The sequence below is a fragment of the Cherax quadricarinatus genome, unplaced genomic scaffold (genome assembly GCF_038502225.1).
Source record: "Cherax quadricarinatus isolate ZL_2023a unplaced genomic scaffold, ASM3850222v1 Contig3101, whole genome shotgun sequence".
NCBI lineage: Eukaryota > Metazoa > Arthropoda > Malacostraca > Decapoda > Parastacidae > Cherax > Cherax quadricarinatus.
In genome coordinates, this window is record NW_027198127.1 from 14,114 (window position 1) to 34,998 (window position 20,885).

General features: G+C 40.0%; 1 protein-coding gene across 1 annotated transcript; it reads left to right on the forward strand.

Moving 5' to 3' along the window:
- The first annotated feature begins 836 nt into the window (after window positions 1-836).
- Roe1 (grpE protein homolog, mitochondrial Roe1) lies at window positions 837-14,830 on the forward strand. The gene is made up of 5 exons (XM_070081558.1): window positions 837-942; window positions 4,123-4,351; window positions 6,667-6,780; window positions 9,937-10,056; window positions 13,791-14,830. Exons 1-5 carry the CDS (start codon window positions 860-862, stop codon window positions 13,983-13,985), a joined length of 741 nt encoding a protein of 246 aa, XP_069937659.1. The 5' UTR covers window positions 837-859; the 3' UTR covers window positions 13,986-14,830.
- The last annotated feature ends 6,055 nt before the right edge of the window (window positions 14,831-20,885 follow it).

A 20,885-nucleotide genomic window follows, 5' to 3' on the forward strand; every position in this document is an offset into this window, starting at 1 on the left:
TCTTCTCTAAGGATGAAGGTCCCCAGTAAAGTTCTAGAGGTGGTACCTCCCTATACATAAATATCTCATATTTGAGAATGCAGCCATGTTGTTGTTGATGTTTTATAGCCAATGACAGCGTACGCTGTGGATAAATTAGACACATGTGCAACTCTTGGGTATCTTTATTGAGGAAACGTTTCGCCACACAGTGGCTTCATCAGTCCATACAAAGGAGAATCTTGAAGAACAGGAGGAGAATGAGGTAATCAGTCCCTCAACCTTGAGTCGATGTGGTCAGTCCATCAATCTATTCAAGATTGATGGACTGACCACATCGACTCAAGGTTGAGGGACTGATTACCTCATTCTCCTCCTGTTCTTCAAGATTCTCCTTTGTATGGACTGATGAAGCCACTGTGTGGCGAAACGTTTCCTCAATAAAGATACCCAAGAGTTGCACATGTGTCTAATTTATCAACATGTCGGTTCTCTGAACCATTCATCTACAAAGCGTACGCTGTATTGAGCCTTTATATACTAAATTATGTAAGTCAGAACTGTATTATTGTTAATACACTTGTCACATTTGTAAAGTAGCTATTTTGGACATTAACTTTTAAATGCAATGGCCTATAATGACTTAACAATAAAATTAATGATAAAAGTAGAGTGCCCAACTCTTTCATAACATTCACAATACGCGAAAATATTACAACTTTTTTATTCTTTTTCTTGAGAAATAAATAGAGTGCTAAAAATATAGATGAAAACTATGAAAATATATAGTTATAATAGGTAATGTTAGTTTTTATTATATTTAAGTTCGTATGACGCAAGAGGTCCTGGGTGAGGGGGTCCAGGGGGGGTAGGGAGCATCATGGCCGCCACTGTCAACATGTCTCGGGTTCTCACCCGAGCAATATTCAGGCACACACTGCTCAGAAAACCTGCATCTGCTGGGTACGTCTTCCTCTCAGTGCCTGTCAGTTCTGATGAGTCTTGTTTTACCATCAGATTCATCGACACCATGCCTAACCCTTCTAGGGTAGGGTAGGTGCCTGAGTCCGAGCCTTTAGCTCACAAGACTGTCATTCCCATTTGCCCCCATGAGGCGGGGATGACAGACCAGAGAGGCCTAGCTAGGCCTGGGGACAGTTGGTCCCAAAGATGAGGAGGTACTTGTGCCTCCTCCCATGGGAGACTTAGGTCTCAGACACTCCCTAAAGAGGGAGCCAAGGCCGGGCCACCACTTGGAAAAGGCCCGGGCCGGGAGAATACCGGCAAATATTTAATAATAATAACCATCAGATTGTATTGAGAAACACAAGGCCATGTTAGGCACCATAAATACTCCCTGTTTTCTCTGGGCTTTCTGATCATTGTATATTTTGAAGTAAACAATCTAGTCTAATGTAATCTGATGTAGCCAAGCCTAACCTTACTAAGCCTCAGTTCACCTGTGATTATTAGCGCTTTCCAGCGTAATTTGTTTACCTGCAGTGCTGTATGGCCCATACGGGCTGAGCGCTTTCTTTGAATAACGTGTTTACCTCTTGATGCTGGTAAAGAACTCGGGAAATAAACCTGCTCTCCTCTTCCTTGGATTGCATTTTATTCCCTCCCATTATCCAGGAGCTGTGTGACTTGAGAGTTTAGCGCTCCATGAGTGCAACAATAGTAACATGTCTTGAAGCAGCGGTCAATATGTATTTTACCCCCCAGACCCTTCAAGGGAGGTTCCTTGATGCTGGTGAGGGGCTCTTGATCTAAGAAACTGAATCTGTGCTCTAGTTCCCTGAATTGAGCCTGAATACCTCCCCCCCCCACAGGCACTGTATAATCCTATGGGTTTAGCATTTCCTCGTGATTATAATAATAATACCCCCAGACAGCACCGTCAACATTCCGCACTATCCACAGCAAACTTGTGTCCACAACACACAAACATTTATCTGTTGTGGAAATTGTTAGTAACTATAAGTAAGTTTATTTAGGCACATGCACACACAAGTACAATTGTCATACCTATGATAAACCCCAAAAAATCAAAAGTGACTTTTTTTACAAAAGTTGGTGGAAGCTTGTTCAGCTCCCAGTCAAGAGGACCTAGATAAACTCTTGATGACATGTATGGGCTCGTCTCCTTGCACCTGCTGTCCTCTTCACCCAACATAAATCGATTCCATCCCCATGTGTTAGTTGTTACAAACTCTTGTAAGTTTTATCTGTAAAGTGGTTGAGTGCCTGGCTAGGAGGGACCTGGAGAAGCAGATGGTTTCTTGAGCGCTCATTGTTGCATGTTTTAAGGTATCATAATTACCTTCTAGGGAAGTGTATTAACATTAATGGAGGGAGTGCTAAATTTGTAGGAATGATAGTGCCTGGGGGATTGGAAGGTATTCAGGCTTGATTCAAGGAATTAGAGCACAGGTCTAATTCCTTAGTTCAAGAGCCCCTCACTAGCATCAAGGAATATTCCTTGAGGTGTTTGGGAAGTACATTAGTTTTGAATATAGTAATGGTTACCATGAATACATTTGTTATTACTTGATCCTTTAATAATACAGATAGAGGCATGGTTAACAGATAGGCAGAAGAGAATTTGCATAAATGGGGAGAAATCAGAGTGGGGAAGCGTCACAAGCAGTGTTCCACAGGGGTCAGTGTTGCACCCCTTGTTGTTCACACTCTACATAAATGATATAGATGAGGGAATAAATAGCAGTATAAGCAAGTTTGCCGATGGCACCAAAATAGGCCGACGAATTCATTCTGACAAGGACATTAGAGCACTCCAGGAAGATTTGAATAGACTGATGCAGTGGTCGGAGAAGTGGCAGATGCAGTTTAATATAGACACATGCAAAGTTCTAAACATTGGACAGAAAAATAACAGTGCCACATATAGACTAAATAATGTAGTTCTTAATATTACTGAATACGAAAGGATTTAGGAGTTTGGTTAGCAGCAGTAATCTAACACTAAGACAACAATGCATAAGTGTTCGCAAGAAAGCGAACAGAATCCTTGGCTTCATATCAAGAAGCATAAACAGTAGGAGTCCTCAAGTTGTTGTTCAACTCTGTATATCGTTGGTTAGGCCTCATTTAGATTATGCTGCACAGTTTTGGTCACCATATTACAGAATGGATATAAATGCTCTGGAAAACGTACAAAGGAGGATGGCAAAGTTGATCTCGTGTATCAGAAAGCTTCCCTATGAGGATAGGCTAAGGGTCCTGAATCTGCACTCTAGAAAGGCGTAGAATTAGGGGGGGGACATGATTGAGGTGTATAAATAGAAAACAGGAATATGTAAATAAAGGGGTTGTAAATAGTGTGTTAAAATTATCTAGCCAAGACAGGACTCGCAGCTATGGCTTTAAGTTGGAAAAATTCAGATTCATAAAGGATATAGGAAAGCACTGGTTTGGTAATAGAGTTGTGGATGAGTAGAACAAACTCCTGAGTATCGTCATAGAAGCTAAAACATTGTGTAGTTTTAAAAATAGGTTAGATAAATACATGAGTGGGTATGGGTGGGTGTGAGTTGGACCTGGCTAGCTTGTCCTGCTGGGTTTAATGCCATGCTCCTTCCTTAAGTGAATGTCACCTGACCTGACTAGGTTGGGTCATTGGTTTAAGCTGGTAGGAGACTTGAACCTGCCTTGCATGGGCCAGTAGGCCTGCTGCAGTGTTTTTTCTTTCTTATGTTAATGATGGAGTTCTGTTTCTAAGACCATGTCGGTACACAAATTCGTTGGTGAGTGAGGAGCATACTATGATGGTAGTGGGTTTGTGTCGACCATCTTTAATATTGTTTTAATGTCACCTTTGCACCATTTATAACATTTCTGGTATATTTTTTAAATGTTTATACAGTAGTGCACTGTATATTATAATAAACAGAATAGAGGAAATCATTACATTGTTTAGGTATGCATACTGGTCAGAGGGCCTGTTGTCAGTAAATGAGTACATCACTAAATGAGGAGAGGCTGTATATTACGCTCCATAAGGTTGAGTTTCTTCTTTTCTTTGTAGCTTAGCTCTTACTACCAACCATTTTATTAGATTATTTACTTATAACATGTAATAATGCTAATATGAGTAGAGTACTTAAGATTATTTTTTTACAGGTGGGCATACAGAAATCATCGCTCGCTTTGTGCCACAGTAAAAACGGCAGCAGAAAGTTCACATAGAGAAAACCAAGTTCCAGAAGACCCCAGAGAAAAGCAAGCTTTAGACAATGGTGTGGATGAGAAGGTAGCAGAGTGTACAGAGGCAGAGAAGCAGCTTATGGAACAAATAGCAAGTTTATCGAAAGAAAACGAATCTTTAATAGAAAAAGTTGCAGATTATCAGGTACACTAGCCTTTTATATTATTAATAAAATTTTATATACAGGGGGGCCCCACTTATACAGCAGGTTAGGTTCTGGGCTACTGTTGTAAAGTGAAAATCACTGTAAAGTAAAACAGCCTTTTTACTTGCAAATGCATATAAAAGCCTGATAACATGTTTACACTATCATATGTTAAGCGAGCAATAGAGCTAGGCCTAAAAATGCATATACAGTACACACATTACTTTAAAATATTTTTGTCTTTTTTTTTATAATGCTTTCTTTGCTTTTTTATGTATGCATACTTACCACATACAGTGGAACCTCAAATATCGAACTTTTTTCGGTCCAGAAGGCTGTTCGAGTGCCTTTACCGAATGAATTTATTCCCATCAGGAATAATGTAAATTAGATTAGTCCATTTCAGACCCTCAAAAATACACTTATAAAAGCACTTACAAAAATACACTTACATAATTGGTTGTGTTGGGAGCAGTTCGATTTTTGAGGTTCCACAGTACAAACTGGAAAGATTATGATGATGAGGTTTTTAAGAAGGTCTGACACTTAATGGTCTACTGTAATGTATCTTGTATTAAAACCCATACTAGGTATTGCAGAAGAAATCATTGTCTAATCAAATTATCTTGTGATTCATTGTATTTACTGATTTTCTCACAACACATGATGCTTGTGCTTGTTCCATTTTAAATACCTTTTTCATTTATGCAGTTTGTACATTCTACTCCCATAACTTCAACTTGCTCGTGTACCTATAGTTATATTTAATTTAGTAGCTACTTCATTAACCCTTTCAGGGTTTTGGCCATACTAGTACGGCTTACACACCAGGGTCCTTGACGTACTAGTACTCATAAATTCTAGCACCTTCAAATCTAGTGAGAGAAAGCTGGTAGGCCTACATATGAAAGAATGGGTCTATGTGGTCAGTGTGCGCAGTATAAAAAAAGTCCTGCAGCACACAGTGCGTAATGAGAAAAAAAAAAACTTTGACCGTGTTTTTGGATTAAAACAGCGATTTTGCACTGTATTTTCGTATGGTATTTATTGTTGTATTCTAGTTTTCCTGGTCTCATTGTAAAGAATGGAAGACATATTACAGAAATTGAGATGATTTTGACTGGTTTTACAATGAAAAGTACCTTGAAATTGAGCTCAAAGTAGCAGAAATGTTCGATTTTTACCAGAGTTCAAAATAAATAAATCATGCTAAGCGTCTAAGACACGTCAACTGGTGAGTCTAATATTCTTTCACAAGTACGTCAATATTATTTATACCATTTCTACACTAATGCAGTAGTCTGCATATTAGTAAATCTTCTATTTTTTGTGAGAATAAAAATTCAAAATGGAAAGCAAAAAAATGTAAGAGGGGAGTCGCGACGTGACTAATAAACAGAGGAAATGTTATTTTAGTGCCAGGAATGTCTTTTTTGTTTATTCTGGACCCTATTTGGAAATTGGCATATTTTGAAATTTGTGTGAAATTGGCAAAATTGCTAAATTCTGACCACTGTATTGGATAGTTGAAATCGGTAAATTGGTGGTTTCTTGTACTCATTCGATAAAAAAAAATGGAGTTCTAGCGAAATACAGTGGACCCCCGCATAACGATTACCTCCGAATGCGACCAATTATGTAAGTGTATTTATGTAAGTGCGTTTGTACGTGTATGTTTGGGGGTCTGAAATAGACTAATCTACTTCACAATATTCCTTATGGGAATAAATTCGGTCAGTACTGGCACCTGAACATACTTTTGGAGTGAAAAAATATCATTAACCGGGGGTCCACTGTAGTTATGATTTTTGTCGACTAGTACATTGGAATTGGCCGAAAATAAGGCTCAAAGTGGGCAAAATTGCCAATGCGTAAACATCGTTGAGACCACTAACTTCGCCAGAGCATAATTCTATAAGTTTTCTATCAAATTTCATACTTTTGGTGTCATTATGACCTGGAGTTTACCTGGAGAGAGTTTCGGGGGTCAACGCCCCCGCGGCCCGGTCTGTGACCAGGCCTCCTGGTGGATCAGCGCCTGATCAACCAGGCTGTTGCTGCTGGTTGCACGCAAACCAACGTACGAGCCACAGCCCGGCTGATCAGGAACTGACTGAAAAGATTCTCTATCTTTTCATAAGTTTTTTTTTTTTTTTTTTTTTTTAAATTTGGGGGACCCTGAGAACAAGTCTCTGAGAGGGCCTGTGGACCCTGAAAGAGTTAATGATGATAATGCTTTGATTTTGTGTATATTTTATTCACTCAGTTCAAACTAAATATGCTTGGTAAAGTCTTCATTTCTTTTTTTTTTCAGGACAAATATCAACGAACCTTAGCTGATCGTGAAAATCTCAGAAATCGTTTGGAGAAACAGATTGTTGAAGCTAAACAGTTTGGTATTCAAGGATTCTGTAAAGATCTTCTGGAGGTGAGGCACAAGAAGGGTGAAAGAGATTTTAATTAAATTCTGTGTAATTAATGAAAATGTTACTATGTAAGACAATTGTAAAAATCTAAACTTATGTAATGTATTGGAATAAGCTTACTTCATTTGTCAGAAATATACAATCTGAAGAGATAATTGAGGAAAAATTATTTACTAAAGATTCTCAAAATGGAACACAAAAGTATGTAATTAATGCTCTTCACTACTGAATGTTAATTTTTTAACACACTGGCTGTGTTCCCCCAAAGTAGGGTGACCCAGAGAGAAGGGAAACTTGTTAATTGTCATTCACTCAATCATAATTCGTTCAGTGAAAGAATGAACGATTGTATTAATATGGTAATAGTTGGTTAAGGGGGATTCACTGTGAGGTGGAAATCTTCTATAATACTCACATATTTTTTTTTTTATCTCCATTTGGATTGATTTATGCGGTTGATGGATGTTGATTATACGTATTTGGATATTTATATATGTTTATGGTCATTTTTTCATTTTGCTGTGGTACTGTTGCCAGTTTAAGAAAACTGACTGTTACAGAATATGTGTGGAGGTAGATATCTCAGCATTGATTACTCGTCTTATGTTCACAGATGATAAGTTTATTAATTAAATTCTTTCAACAAACTGGTCAAATCCCACTGAAACAGGGTGGCCCACAAAGAAAAACAAAAGTTTCTCTTTATAACTTTAGTAATGTATATAGGAGAAGGGGTCACCTGCCCCTTGCTCCTGGCATGTTAGTCGCCTCTTACAACACACATGGCTGACGCAGGAAGAATTCTGTTCCACTTCCCCATGGAGATAGGAAATAAACAAGAACAAGAATTAGTAAGAAAATAGAAGAAAACCCAGAGGGGCATGTGTATATATATGCTTGTACATGCATGTGTAGTGTGACCTAAGTGTAAGCAAAAGTAGCAAGATGTACCTGAAATCTTGCATGTTTTTTTTTTTTTTTTCCAACAAACCGGCCATATCCCACCAAAGCATGGTGGCCCAAAAAGAAAAACAAAAGTTTCTCTTTTCAAATTTAGTAATCTATACAGGAGAAGGGGTTACTAGCCCCTTGCTCCCGGCATTTTAGTCACCTCTTACAACACGCATGGCTTACGGAGAAAGAATTCTGTTCCACTTCCCCATGGAGATAAGACTGCTACACTTCCTGCATGCCTGCTACACTTCCTGCATGCCTGCTACACTTCCTGCATGCCTGCTACACTTCCTGCATGCCTGCTACACTTCCTGCATGACTGCTACACTTCCTGCATGCCTGCTACACTTCCTGCATGCCTGCTACACTTCCTGCATGCCTGCTACACTTCCTGCATGCCTGCTACACTTCCTGCATGCCTGCTACACTTCCTGCAAGTCTGCTACACTTCCTGCATGTCTGCTACACTTCCTGCATGCCTGCTACACTTCCTACACTTCCTGCATGCCTGCTACACTGCCCTGCATGCCTGATACACTTCCTGCATGCCTGCTACACTTCCTGCATGCCTGCTACACTTCCTGCATGCCTGCTACACTTCCTGCATGCCTGCTACACTTCCTGCATGCCTGCTACACTTCCTGCATGCCTGCTACACTTCCTGCATGCCTGCTACACTTCCTGCATGCCTGCTACACTCCCTGCATGCCTGCTACACTTCCTGCATGCCTGCTACACTTCCTGCATGCCTGCTACACTTCCTGCATGCCTGCTACACTTCCTGCATGCCTGCTACACTTCCTGCATGCCTGCTACACTCCCTGCATGCCTGCTACACTCCCTTGCCTGCTGCTACACTGCTACACTTCCTGCATGCCTGCTGCTGCTACACTACCTGCATGCTTGCTACACTCTCTGCATGCCTGTTATGCTCCCTGCTTGCCTGTTACGCTCCCTGCATGCCTGCTACACACACTGCATGCCTGCTACACTTCCTGCATGCCTGTTGCACTTCTGCATGCCTGCTACACTTCCTGCATGCCTGTTGCACTTCTGCATGCCTGCTACACTTCCTGCATGCCTGTTACACTTCCTGCATGCTTGCTACCTCTCCTGCATGCCTGCTACACACTCTGCATGCCTGCTTCACTTCCTGTATGCCTGCTGCACTTCTGCATGCCTGCTACACTTTCTGCATTTCTGCTACAGTCCCTGCATGTCTGCTACACTCCCTGCATGCCTGCTACACTCCTTGCATGCCTGCTATACTCCCAGGAAACCTGCTACACTTTCTGCATGCCTGCTACACTTTCTGCATGCCTGCTACACTTCCTGCATGCCTGCTACACTTCCTGCATGCCTGCTACACTCCCAGCATGCCTGCATGCCTGCTACACTTCCTGCATGCCTGCTACACTTGCATGCCTGCTACATGCCTGCTACACTCCTGCATGCCTGCTACACTTCCCTGCATGCCTGCTACCTGCATGCCTGCATGCCTGCTACACTACACCTGCATGCCAGCTACACCTCCTGCATGCCATGCCTGCTACACTCCCACCATGCCTTCTTCACTCCCTGCATTCCTGCTACACTTCCTACATGCCTGCTACACTTCCTACATGCCTGCTACACTCGCAGCATGCCTGCTACACTTTCTGCATGCCTGCTACACTCCCTGCATGCCTTGTACACTTCCTGCATGCCTGCTACACTTCCTGCATGCCTGCTACACTCCCTGCATGCCTGCTACACTTCCTGCTTGCGTGCTACACTCCCTGCATGCCTGCTACACTCACAGCGTGGCTGCTACACTTCCTGCATGCCTGCTACACTCCCAGTATGCCTGCTCCACTTCCTGCATGCCTGCTGCACTCCCTGCATGCATGCTACACTCCCTGCATGCCTGCTACACTTCCTGCGTGCCTGCTACACTTCCTATGGTATTGCTGTTTTGCCAGAAGTATGCCATCACAGTTTGAATAACCTGTCCTGCAGAGTGCAGGCACTGCACTTCCCACATTCAGGACTCAGCCTGGCTAACCAGTTACCCTTTTTAATAACATTCATTGTTGCTGTATAGGAATTGAAATCCAATATTTATGCCACTTCATTTAACCATTATGTATTCAAAATTTAATAGAGCATTTTCTTTCTCAGAAAATCTAAATTAGTTCTTCACTTTAATATTCTGTTTTCTTCAGGTAACCGATGTGTTTCATAAAGCAATTGAGAGTGTTCCGGCTGAGAAAATAAACAAGGAAAATTCTGATTTTAAGAATCTGTATGATGGTTTAGTAATGACAGAAAACCAGCTATTAACTGTGAGTATTTTCTTGTTACCCTTGAGAGCTCCATCTGTTTTCTGAATTTTGGAAACTAGTTTTTAGCTCATTTTTTATTTAATCATTGCCAGTGTGTACCTGTACTATATTTACAGCTGTCTTATACAGGGTATGGCCTTGTTGTGCTAAATTTATTTATAGTTTTGTAGCATAATATAAGTTGCTTAAAATGTGGACCTGTTTTTCCACTTTATAAGCAACTTATTTTATATTACAAAACTGTAAATAAATTTAGGGCAAAAAGGCAGTAGCTTGCATAACACTTATGTAATTTTTAATCTTTATACATCATATCTATAAAATCTGAATTTTTATGATGTATTGAGGGTTTTGCTTTTTCAACTACTGTATGTTAGGGTAATGTATTAAGGGTTTTGCATTTTTGACTACTATATGCTAAGGTAGAAGACACTATGAGCTACTGGCTTGCAGTTGTTTATCCACTCAAATGCTCTCCCTTAATTGAAGAAAAGATAATGGAAATTAATGTTTTAAAGAGAGTGCCATAGAATAGTCATGGTGCAAATGAATTGCACTATGAAGGAATTTTTATAAAAGGGTGATATAGCACTACTGTTCCCCTACTAAATAATGAATTCATGTCTGGAACATATACATTTTTTCAAATTTCATATTTGAAAAAATTTAACAAGAATTGCTATAAAATATTATCATGTTGGTCCACATTTATACTTAGAACATGGGTTTCTATTGCAATGTGTGTTTCGGTGAGTATTTTTTGTCAGTCCCTATCTATAGTTATTTTATTATTTATTTTTTATTATCACACTGGCCGATTCCCACCAAGGCAGGGTGGCCCGAAAAAGAAAAACTTTCACCATCATTCACTCCATCACTGTCTTGCCAGAAGGGTGCTTTACACTACAGTTTTTAAACTGCAACATTAACACCCCTCCTTCAGAGTGCAGGCACTGTACTTCCCATCTCCAGGACTCAAGTCCGGCCTGCCGGTTTCCCTGAACCCCTTCATAAATGTTACTTTGCTCACACTCCAACAGCACGTCAAGTATTAAAAACCATTTGTCTCCATTCACTCCTATCAAACACGCTCATGCATGCCTGCTGGAAGTCCAAGCCCCTCGCACACAAAACCTCCTTTACCCCCTCCCTCCAACCTTTCCTAGGCCGACCCCTACCCCGCCTTCCTTCCACTACAGACTGATACACTCTTGAAGTCATTCTGTTTCGCTCCATTCTCTCTACATGTCCGAACCACCTCAACAACCCTTCCTCAGCCCTCTGGACAACAGTTTTGGTAATCCCGCACCTCCTCCTAACTTCCAAACTACGAATTCTCTGCATTATATTCACACCACACATTGCCCTCAGACATGACATCTCCACTGCCTCCAGCCTTCTCCTCGCTGCAACATTCATCACCCATGCTTCACACCCATATAAGAGCGTTGGTAAAACTATACTCTCATACATTCCCCTCTTTGCCTCCAAGGACAAAGTTCTTTGTCTCCACAGACTCCTAAGTGCACCACTCACCCTTTTCCCCTCATCAATTCTATGATTCACCTCATCTTTCATAGACCCATCCGCTGACACGTCCACTCCCAAATATCTGAATACATTCACCTCCTCCATACTCTCTCCCTCCAATCTGATATCCAATCTTTCATCACCTAATCTTTTTGTTATCCTCATAACCTTACTCTTTCCTGTATTCACTTTTAATTTTCTTCTTTTGCACACCCTACCAAATTCATCCACCAATCTCTGCAACTTCTCTTCAGAATCTCCCAAGAGCACAGTGTCATCAGCAAAGAGCAACTGTGACAACTCCCACTTTGTGTGTGATTCTTTATCTTTTAACTCCACGCCTCTTGCCAAGACCCTCGCATTTACTTCTCTTACAACCCCATCTATAAATATATTAAACAACCACGGTGACATCACACATCCTTGTCTAAGGCCTACTTTTACTGGGAAATAATTTCCCTCTTTCCTACATACTCTAACTTGAGCCTCACTATCCTCGTAAAAACTCTTCACTGCTTTCAGTAACCTACCTCCTACACCATACACCTGCAACATCTGCCACATTGCCCCCCTATCCACCCTGTCATACGCCTTTTCCAAATCCATAAATGCCACAAAGACCTCTTTAGCCTTATCTAAATACTGTTCACTTATATGTTTCACTGTAAACACCTGGTCCACACACCCCCTACCTTTCCTAAAGCCTCCTTGTTCATCTGCTATCCTATTCTCCGTCTTACTCTTAATTCTTTCAATAATAACTCTACCATACACTTTACCAGGTATACTCAACAGACTTCTTTCTTTCTTCTTTCAACACACCGGCCGTATCCCACCGAGGCGGGGTGGCTCAAAAGGAAAAACGAAAGTTTCTCCTTTTACATTTAGTAATATATACAGGAGAAGAGGTTACTAGCTCCTTGCTCCCGGCATTTTAGTCGCCTCTTACAACACGCATGGCTTACGGAGGAAGAATTCTGTTCCACTTCCCCATGGAGATAAGAGGAAATAAACAAGAATAAGAACTAGAAAGAAAATAGAAGAAAACCCAGAGGGGTGTGTATATATGTGCTTGTACATGTATGTGTAGTGTGACCTAAGTGTAAGTAGAAGTAGCAAGACGTACCTGAAATCTTGCATGTTCATGAGACAGAAAAAAGGACACCAGCAATCCTACCATCATGTAAAACAATTACAGGCTTTCGTTTTACACTCACTTGGCAGGACGGTAGTACCTCCCTGGGCGGTTGCTGTCTACCAACCTACTACCTATAACTCAACAGACTTATCCCCCTATAATTTTTGCACTCTCTTTTGTCCCCTTTGCCTTTATACAAAGGAACTATGCATGCTCTCTGCCAATCCCTAGGTACCTTACCCTCTTCCATACATTTATTAAATAATTGCACCAACCACTCCAAAACTATATCCCCACCTGCTTTTAACATTTCTATCTTTATCCCATCAATCCCGGCTGCCTTACCCCCTTTCATTTTACCTACTGCCTCACGAACTTCCCCCACACTCACAACTGGCTCTTCCTCACTCCTACAAGATGTTATTCCTCCTTGCCCTATACACGAAATCACAGCTTCCCTATCTTCATCAACATTTAACAATTCCTCAAAATATTCCCTCCATCTTCCCAATCCACTTGAAACTGTTTGGGCAACCTTTCACTCAGTTTCCTGAAGTAATTAATGGATGACTTGGTGACCCAGTCATCCAGGCAGGCATGATATCAGTAAAATGTGCCTGGATTCCGTCTTTTTTTTATGATATTCCAGGCATTCTCAATATTTTTCTTAGCAAGCCACTTAGTTATCATTTTGGCCTTTTGACAAGGAGGTGCTATAATGCATGAAAGTGGTACACCCTTCCCATTCGTATTATCAGTAAATCTGTTTCTATGTTTAGTACTCATATGGTTCAAAGAATGAGTTCTCAAATGAGGTAAAAGTGATAAGAAAATAGCTGCTTCAAAATTAAAAAAAAAAATAAAATTATGTTTGAGGTAAATAAATGGAAGCAAGCAAATTGGGGTATTGTGTAATAGGAGAATTGAATCTTAGGTATTTTTGATAAATATAGACATGACTGCAGTAGCATCCCAATGATAGGTTTATTTTTTCAAATATAAGTAGAGGTATAACATTTATAGATATTCCCAGTCCTAATATGATTTTACATCTCTGTATTTCCAGGTTTTTCGACGGCATGGTTTGATGCAGATCACACCACAAATTGGAGATAAATTTGATCCCTCTGTACAGGAGGCTATGTTTGAACTTTCACTGCCTGATAAAGAACCAGGTACTGTGGCACACATCATTCGAAGTGGATGGTCGCTTCATTCCCGATGTATTCGTTCAGCTCAGGTTGGGGTAGTTCAAGAATAGTGTCTGGGTATTAAATTGGATTATAAGGGTGATGTAAAGAATTTTAAATGTAGATGTAAAACATTTGTGAAGGGCATTTCCTTTTAGGAAAATCAATGTGGATTAAATAATTGTAACTATTAGACATGACTATACAGGAATATATACAATACAGTTGCTCTTAAATATTTGCTGAGTTTCTTATTTTGAGGTTTTTTCATTATCCAACATTTTTAATGATGGGTAACATGCAAACAGATCAGATTATAATCTGGTGTTCCTAGAGGTACGTCTTAATTATCAGATTTGGTTCACAACCCCTAAATTGAAAGCTAACAGGCTTTCATTCAAATTGTGCTCAATGACATTCCCATGACCAAATATCTCATTCGGTCATTCTTTCTGATGAATGTCAGTATTAGCCAAAATAATGATTTATTACACTGATGTGGTATCTAAAACAAAATCAATCCAGATCTGAAACAAAATTTATTCCGATGTGAATATGTATTCGTGAGATCTCTATGAACAAGGAGCTTAACATACCTCTATTCCCACCCTGAATTTGTAGGGATGATGTACATTTTATGATTGTAATGTATGTGCTAAAATGTTTTAAAATATTTTGGTAGCTTGTTCCATCTTAAAAACTGGTTACTGATACCCATTAATTTAATAATTATTATAATCAAGATTGGTTGCAATCATTTTGTTGGATAATACCTACTAATTGAATGATTACTATAGTCTAAGACTTTGTTGATTGTTAATTAAAGAAAGAAGAAGCACTGATGTAAGAACTTGTTACCTTCATTGATTGAGCCAAGCAGAAATATAGCAGTTATAATAAAGGTCTTTATAGTAAATATTTAGTTTGACTTTCCTTTTTAGTTTGGAGACTTCATTTTTCATCATATTTGAAATAATGGTGTTCTGCTTTCCGGCGGTAGCCTGGAACCTAACCTGCCATATCAGTGGGGCCCTACTGTACTCTGAGTAATTTTTGTCAAAGCACAAGTATGTCCTACTGACAAAATTAATTCCTTGAAAGTAGATTACCAGTCTCGCCATAGAGAATAAGGTCGACAAGACTTGACAGCAAATGGTCAGTGGTTGTACTAGACCAAGATTCTAAAAATTGTGTGTATGCTTAACCTATGCATTTGAAAAACTTTTTTTCAATGAAATATTTTACTGTATTTCACCCCTCAAGGGATGTTTCTTGATGCTGATGAGGAGCACTTGAGCGAAGAAATTAGACTTCCTTCACGTCTTAGGATTGAACCTGATTTCTACCCCTTCTTTAGGTGCTATGCTGTACTATAATTGTGGCACCCATTAATGCAGAAGATTTGATTGAACAATTACAATTTTTAAAATCTAGATGTTCTTTGATACATTTTTAATTTTACAGTATAATTTTAAGGGGAATCCAGTAGTATGTGAAAGTTGTTTCATATACTATATATCTTTCACTCGGTTTTCTTAAAATTAACATGGAGATATAGGTTAAAGAAACATTCATTTAGCTACAGTTTCTCAGTTTGCTATATACCCCTAATCTGTGAAAACCTACACAAGCTAATTTCAATGAAACTAGAATAAATGTATTCTTAATGCAATTTTTTAGTTTCAGCCAAATTGACAAGTTTTATGATAGGGATGCATACCTGTAGCTGGTCTTGAGAGTAGTTCTATCCTTGCAGCTACCCGTAGGGCCAAACTCTTCTAATCTTGAAATTCCATGGAGTTACACCAAAACTGGTTACAAAAAAAAGTTTATGGTTTGCAACTGCTCTTCCGAACTCAAGTTAAACATTTCCTGTACTGTTAACACAGCATTCAAAACTCCTTCAACAATCAATGTCCCTGACTTTTTTTTCATCCATATCCTGGATGGGAGGTACAAAGTCTGCACTTTAAAAACTTGGAATATTTGCTGCTTGGAGTGACATCTGATCTGTTGTGTTTGTGTACCTCTGCAGAGAGAGTGATCATGTGTGAATGACAGTGAAAGTGTTTATTTGGGCCACCTGCCTCAGTGGGAGACGGTCAGCATGTTGAAAAAAAAATCCACATTCTTGTCAAACAAGGGCCTTGCTGGACCCAAGTCTTTCACATGTTTGCAGCTAGATTATTGGATCACAAACTTGGCTAAACATGCCTGATTTCAGCTGGACTAAACTTTATTCATGTGTGGCAGTGAGGTTACATCCTTCAAGGAAGGTGTCCTGATGTTGGTAAAGGGCACTTTGAAGAACTGGACCTATCCTACCCTCTTGGTAATTGATTGCTCTATGACCCCTATGGGTTTAATGCTTCCCTATTTAATAATAGTAATTGTGTAGAGCTTTCTTTCCCAAGCTGTCACACTACCAAAGCTGCACCCAGAAAACATCCCCAGTAATTTCAGTTTGTCTGCCAATTTATCTATAATTCTTCCTTGTGCAGCTGTTGAACAGCAGGCAACTACAGTGTATGTAGGTGGAATCTGTTACCAAAAGGAGCTCAAATATGTACCTGTCTCTACAATACATACTTGTTTGTCCCTCATGCAGCTGCTGAAAATATCTGAACAACATTCCATTTTAAATCTTCAGTACCTTGAACTGGACTTGACTATCTATTTAATGGGTTATTGTTTAACTGTGAACACTAATTTCAACATCTAAACAATGGCATAATTGCTAGTACATAGGCCATCCAGTGAAGTACACATATCATGGATGCCTTGTATGGTGTGATAAAAAGTCAATTATTTTCCCTAGAGCACTGATCCTCATTGTTTTAATTGCACATAAAGATATTTCATGCCTTGTTCTTGTTTGTGAAAATGAAATTTTTTTATTTGAAGGAGAGGGAGATTATGATGTGTAACCAACCCGTGATTTCCCCTTTAGCACTTCTTGCTACCCTTACAGACTCAGACTCTTGCATACTCCTAACCCTCCCTGGTCTTTGGTCTTCACATATTTCATCCTTAGGACATCCTGCCCTGCAGTGCTGTATGACCCTTGTGGGTTTAGCATTTAATTCTGATTGTAATAATAAAAGCAGCCAGCTGCCACCAGTCTCGTACACTCGAGGATTTCTCGTAAAGTACTGTACATAGATGTACATCAATTCTGCCTACACACACAACTTACATTTGTGAGACAGGTGACTTCATGGTCTAAAATATTTTGTATGACTAATTGGGTGGTTATATGGTCTGTCTCTCCACAGTCCCCCAATAAAACCAACTTGTGTCAGTTATATCTTATTTACACATATCTATTTAAAGTGGTTATTAAATGGCCAGTATAATTAATTGTTATGATAAATGTCAGTGACTAATCTAATTTATTTTATTGTTCTGGGGAACATTTATAATGCATTGAAACATTAAAGCTGTATGACCCTTGTGGGTTTAGCTCTTAGTTATGATTATAATAATAATTATAATGATAAATTAGACACATGTGCAACTCTTGGGTATCTTTATTGAGGGAACGTTTCGCCACACAGTGGCTTCATCAGTCCATACGTAGGAGAAACTTGAAGGACTGATGACCTCATTCTCCTCCTGTTCTTCAAGTTTCTCCTACGTATGGACTGATGAAGCCACTGTGTGGCGAAACATTTCCTCAATAAGATACCCAAGAGTTGCACATGTGTCTAATTTATCAACATGTCGGTTCTCTGAACCATTCATCTACAAACCTGTCAGACACTGCAACTTCTTGGGATCTTAATACTTAGGAATTCTTCGCTTGCCTAATTCTTGGGCACGACCTACTTCAACATTGAACAAATGTGACACCACTTATGACTGCTGCACCTCTCCTGTTATACGGTTGATAAGCTGCTTCTCCGCTCATATGCCGTATTCTATTCAAGATTGATGGACTGAACACATCGACTCAAGGTTGAGGGACTGATTACCTCATTCTCCTCCTGTTCTTCAAGATTCTCCTTTGTATGGACTGATGAAGCCACTGTGTGGCGAAACGTTTCCTCAATAAAGATACCCAAGAGTTGCACATGTGTCTAATTTATCAACATGTCGGTTCTCTGAACCATTCATCTACATTATTATTATTATAATTAAGGGGGAAGCGCTAAACCCGGAGGATTATACAGCGCCTGGGGGGGATGTGGAAGGCATTCAGGCTTAATTCGGGGAACTGGAGCACAGATCCAATTCCCTAAATCAAGAGCCCCTCACCAACATCAAGGAACCTTCCTTGAGGGGTCCATTCATCTACAAATAAAAAAAAAAAAAAAAAAAAAAGGTGGCTAGTTTATTGTGCAGCCCACATCCATCCTCTGCATTGTAGCACAAGAGAAAATGGATTCACAAAAGACCTAGGAACTAGGCCTCAAAAGTGCTAACAGGAATACATCTAGATATAATCTGCAGTTCAATTATTTGTTACAAGCAAATTTAGGATATTTGCTTAATGTATCTTGTATCTTATCTTCACTAATAAGATGTCTTGACATGTCACATAGGTTATTATACTGTCTATCTATATTCCTCAATAAGTGGACAATTAAGCACATAGTGTTCAAGATAGTAACTATAGAGCTGGTTACATACTTTGCATCTGGCTTGATCATCATGTGTGTGTCTGTCAAACTGCCAGAAGTACTTGTAGCCAAGCCTAAGCCTGGCCACTACAACATCAGTCAGTAGTATACCTGGAGGGTGTTTCTGGGGGTCAATGCCCCCTGGCCTGGTCCATGACCAGGCCTCGCGGTGGATCAGGGTCTGATCAACAAGATAAATTAAACCATACCTTGTTAAAATATAATGTAATATAATTTATAACCACATAAATTTCAGCGTAGTATTGTGATGACAATTTCTGTCTTCATAACTCTACGACTGTAACCTAGATCGTAAACTCGTAAATAGTTCATTACCGCTGTAATTTGCATAGCTATCAAAACTGGGGCTGTTATGGACTCATTATATGCCTCTTTAATCTCTTGATTACCTTCCCGAGGATGGATATGAGATGCATATAAACTTATCACGTGTTTGTATGTTTCAAACGACCACTGTCTGTTATATGTATGGAACGTTTTAAATAAAATATACATAATAATAATAATAATAATAATAATAATAATAATAATAATAATAATAATAATAATAATAATAACATTCTTTATTTCTACAAGTACATGTACAAGGTATACAGGCCTAGCTGACATTAATGACATATATTACTATAAGAACATAAGAACAAGAAAGAAGGAACACTGCCGCAGGCCTACTGGCCCATGCGAGGCAAGTCCAATTCTGCTCCTATGCAGAACATTTCGGGCAAATTAGGTCAGTTTTGTCCCAGGATGCGACCCACACCAGTCAACTAACACCCATGTATCTATTTTACTGACAGGTGAACATGGACAGCGGGTGCCTTAAGAAAATACGTCCTAATGTTTCCAGTCGAGTTACAGGACTGCCTTGGTGTACACTGACGTGAATAAAACTCTCCTCCAACTGCACGAGAAAACTGCCCTGCTATGTAAATAATAATGATCAGGTATATGACTTAGCGATAAAGAAAAAGAATTTCTTTTCTCACCAATCTACCACCAGCGTCTGCTGGTGACCGACTGGCAGCTCACTCTGTCTTCCAGGACGCTCATACTTCACCCGATGGCTCAAGAATCAGTACCGTCCAGACTACATAATGAAGGACAAACTACATAATAAAGGACGCCAGGCTTCAAACACTTTTTATTGTACAGCAATAAAGGAATGGAACAGACTGCCTGCAAAATGTGAAAAGCTCTATTCCATAAGGCACAGTACTCGCTCCCATTCTATTCCTCATCCTCATATCTGACACAGACAGAGATGTAAGCCATAGCTTCGTGTCTTCCTTTGCGGATGACACCCGGATTACCATGACAGTGACCTCCATCGAAGACACTGCAAGGCTCCAAGCGGACATCAACCAAATCTTCAAATCATTCAAAACAATATGAAGTTCAACGAGGAGAAATTTCAACTGCTCAGATATGGATATCTTGAGGAAATTAAAAATGTATCGGGGTATACGATAAATTCTAACCATACAATAGAGCGAAAAAGAAATGTGAAGGACCTGGGAGTATAATGTCAGAGGATCTCGCCTTCAAAGACCACAACAATGTATCTACCTCATCTGCTAGGAAAATGATATGATGGATAATGAGAACCTTCAAAACTAGGGACGCCAAGCCCATGATGATTCTCTTCAAATCGCTTGTTCTCTCTGGGCTAAAATACTGCTGTACACAAACTGTCCCCTTCAAGGCTGGAGACACTGTAGACCTGGAAAGTGTACAAAGAGCTTCCACAGCACACATAAGTACGATAAGGCACTTAAATTACTGGGAACGGTTGAAAGTCCTTGATCTGTATACCCTGGAACGCAGGCAAGAGAGATACATGATAATATACACTTGGAAGGTCCTGGAGGGATTAGTACTAAACCTGCACACGAAAATCGCTCACTATGAAAGCAAAAGACTCAGCAGGAGATGCAACATTCCCCCGATGAAAAGCAAGGGCACCACGAGTACATTCAGAGACAACAGAATAAGTGTCCAGGGCCCAAGACTGTTCAACTGCCTCCCAGCATACATAAGGAGGATTACCAATAGACCCCTGGCTGTCTTCAAGAAGGCATTCAGTCTGGAACCCACACTTGGTCAAGCACATCAAGAAGTTAGAGAAAGTACAAAGGTTTGCAACAAGGCTAGTCCCAGAGCTCAGGGAAATGTCGTACGAAGAAAGGTTGAGGGAAATCGGACTGACGACACTGGAGGACAGAAGGGTCAGGGGAGACATGATAACGACATACAAGATACTGCGGGGAATAGACAAGGTGGACAGAGATAGGATGTTCCAGAGAGGGGACACAGAAACAAGGGGTCACA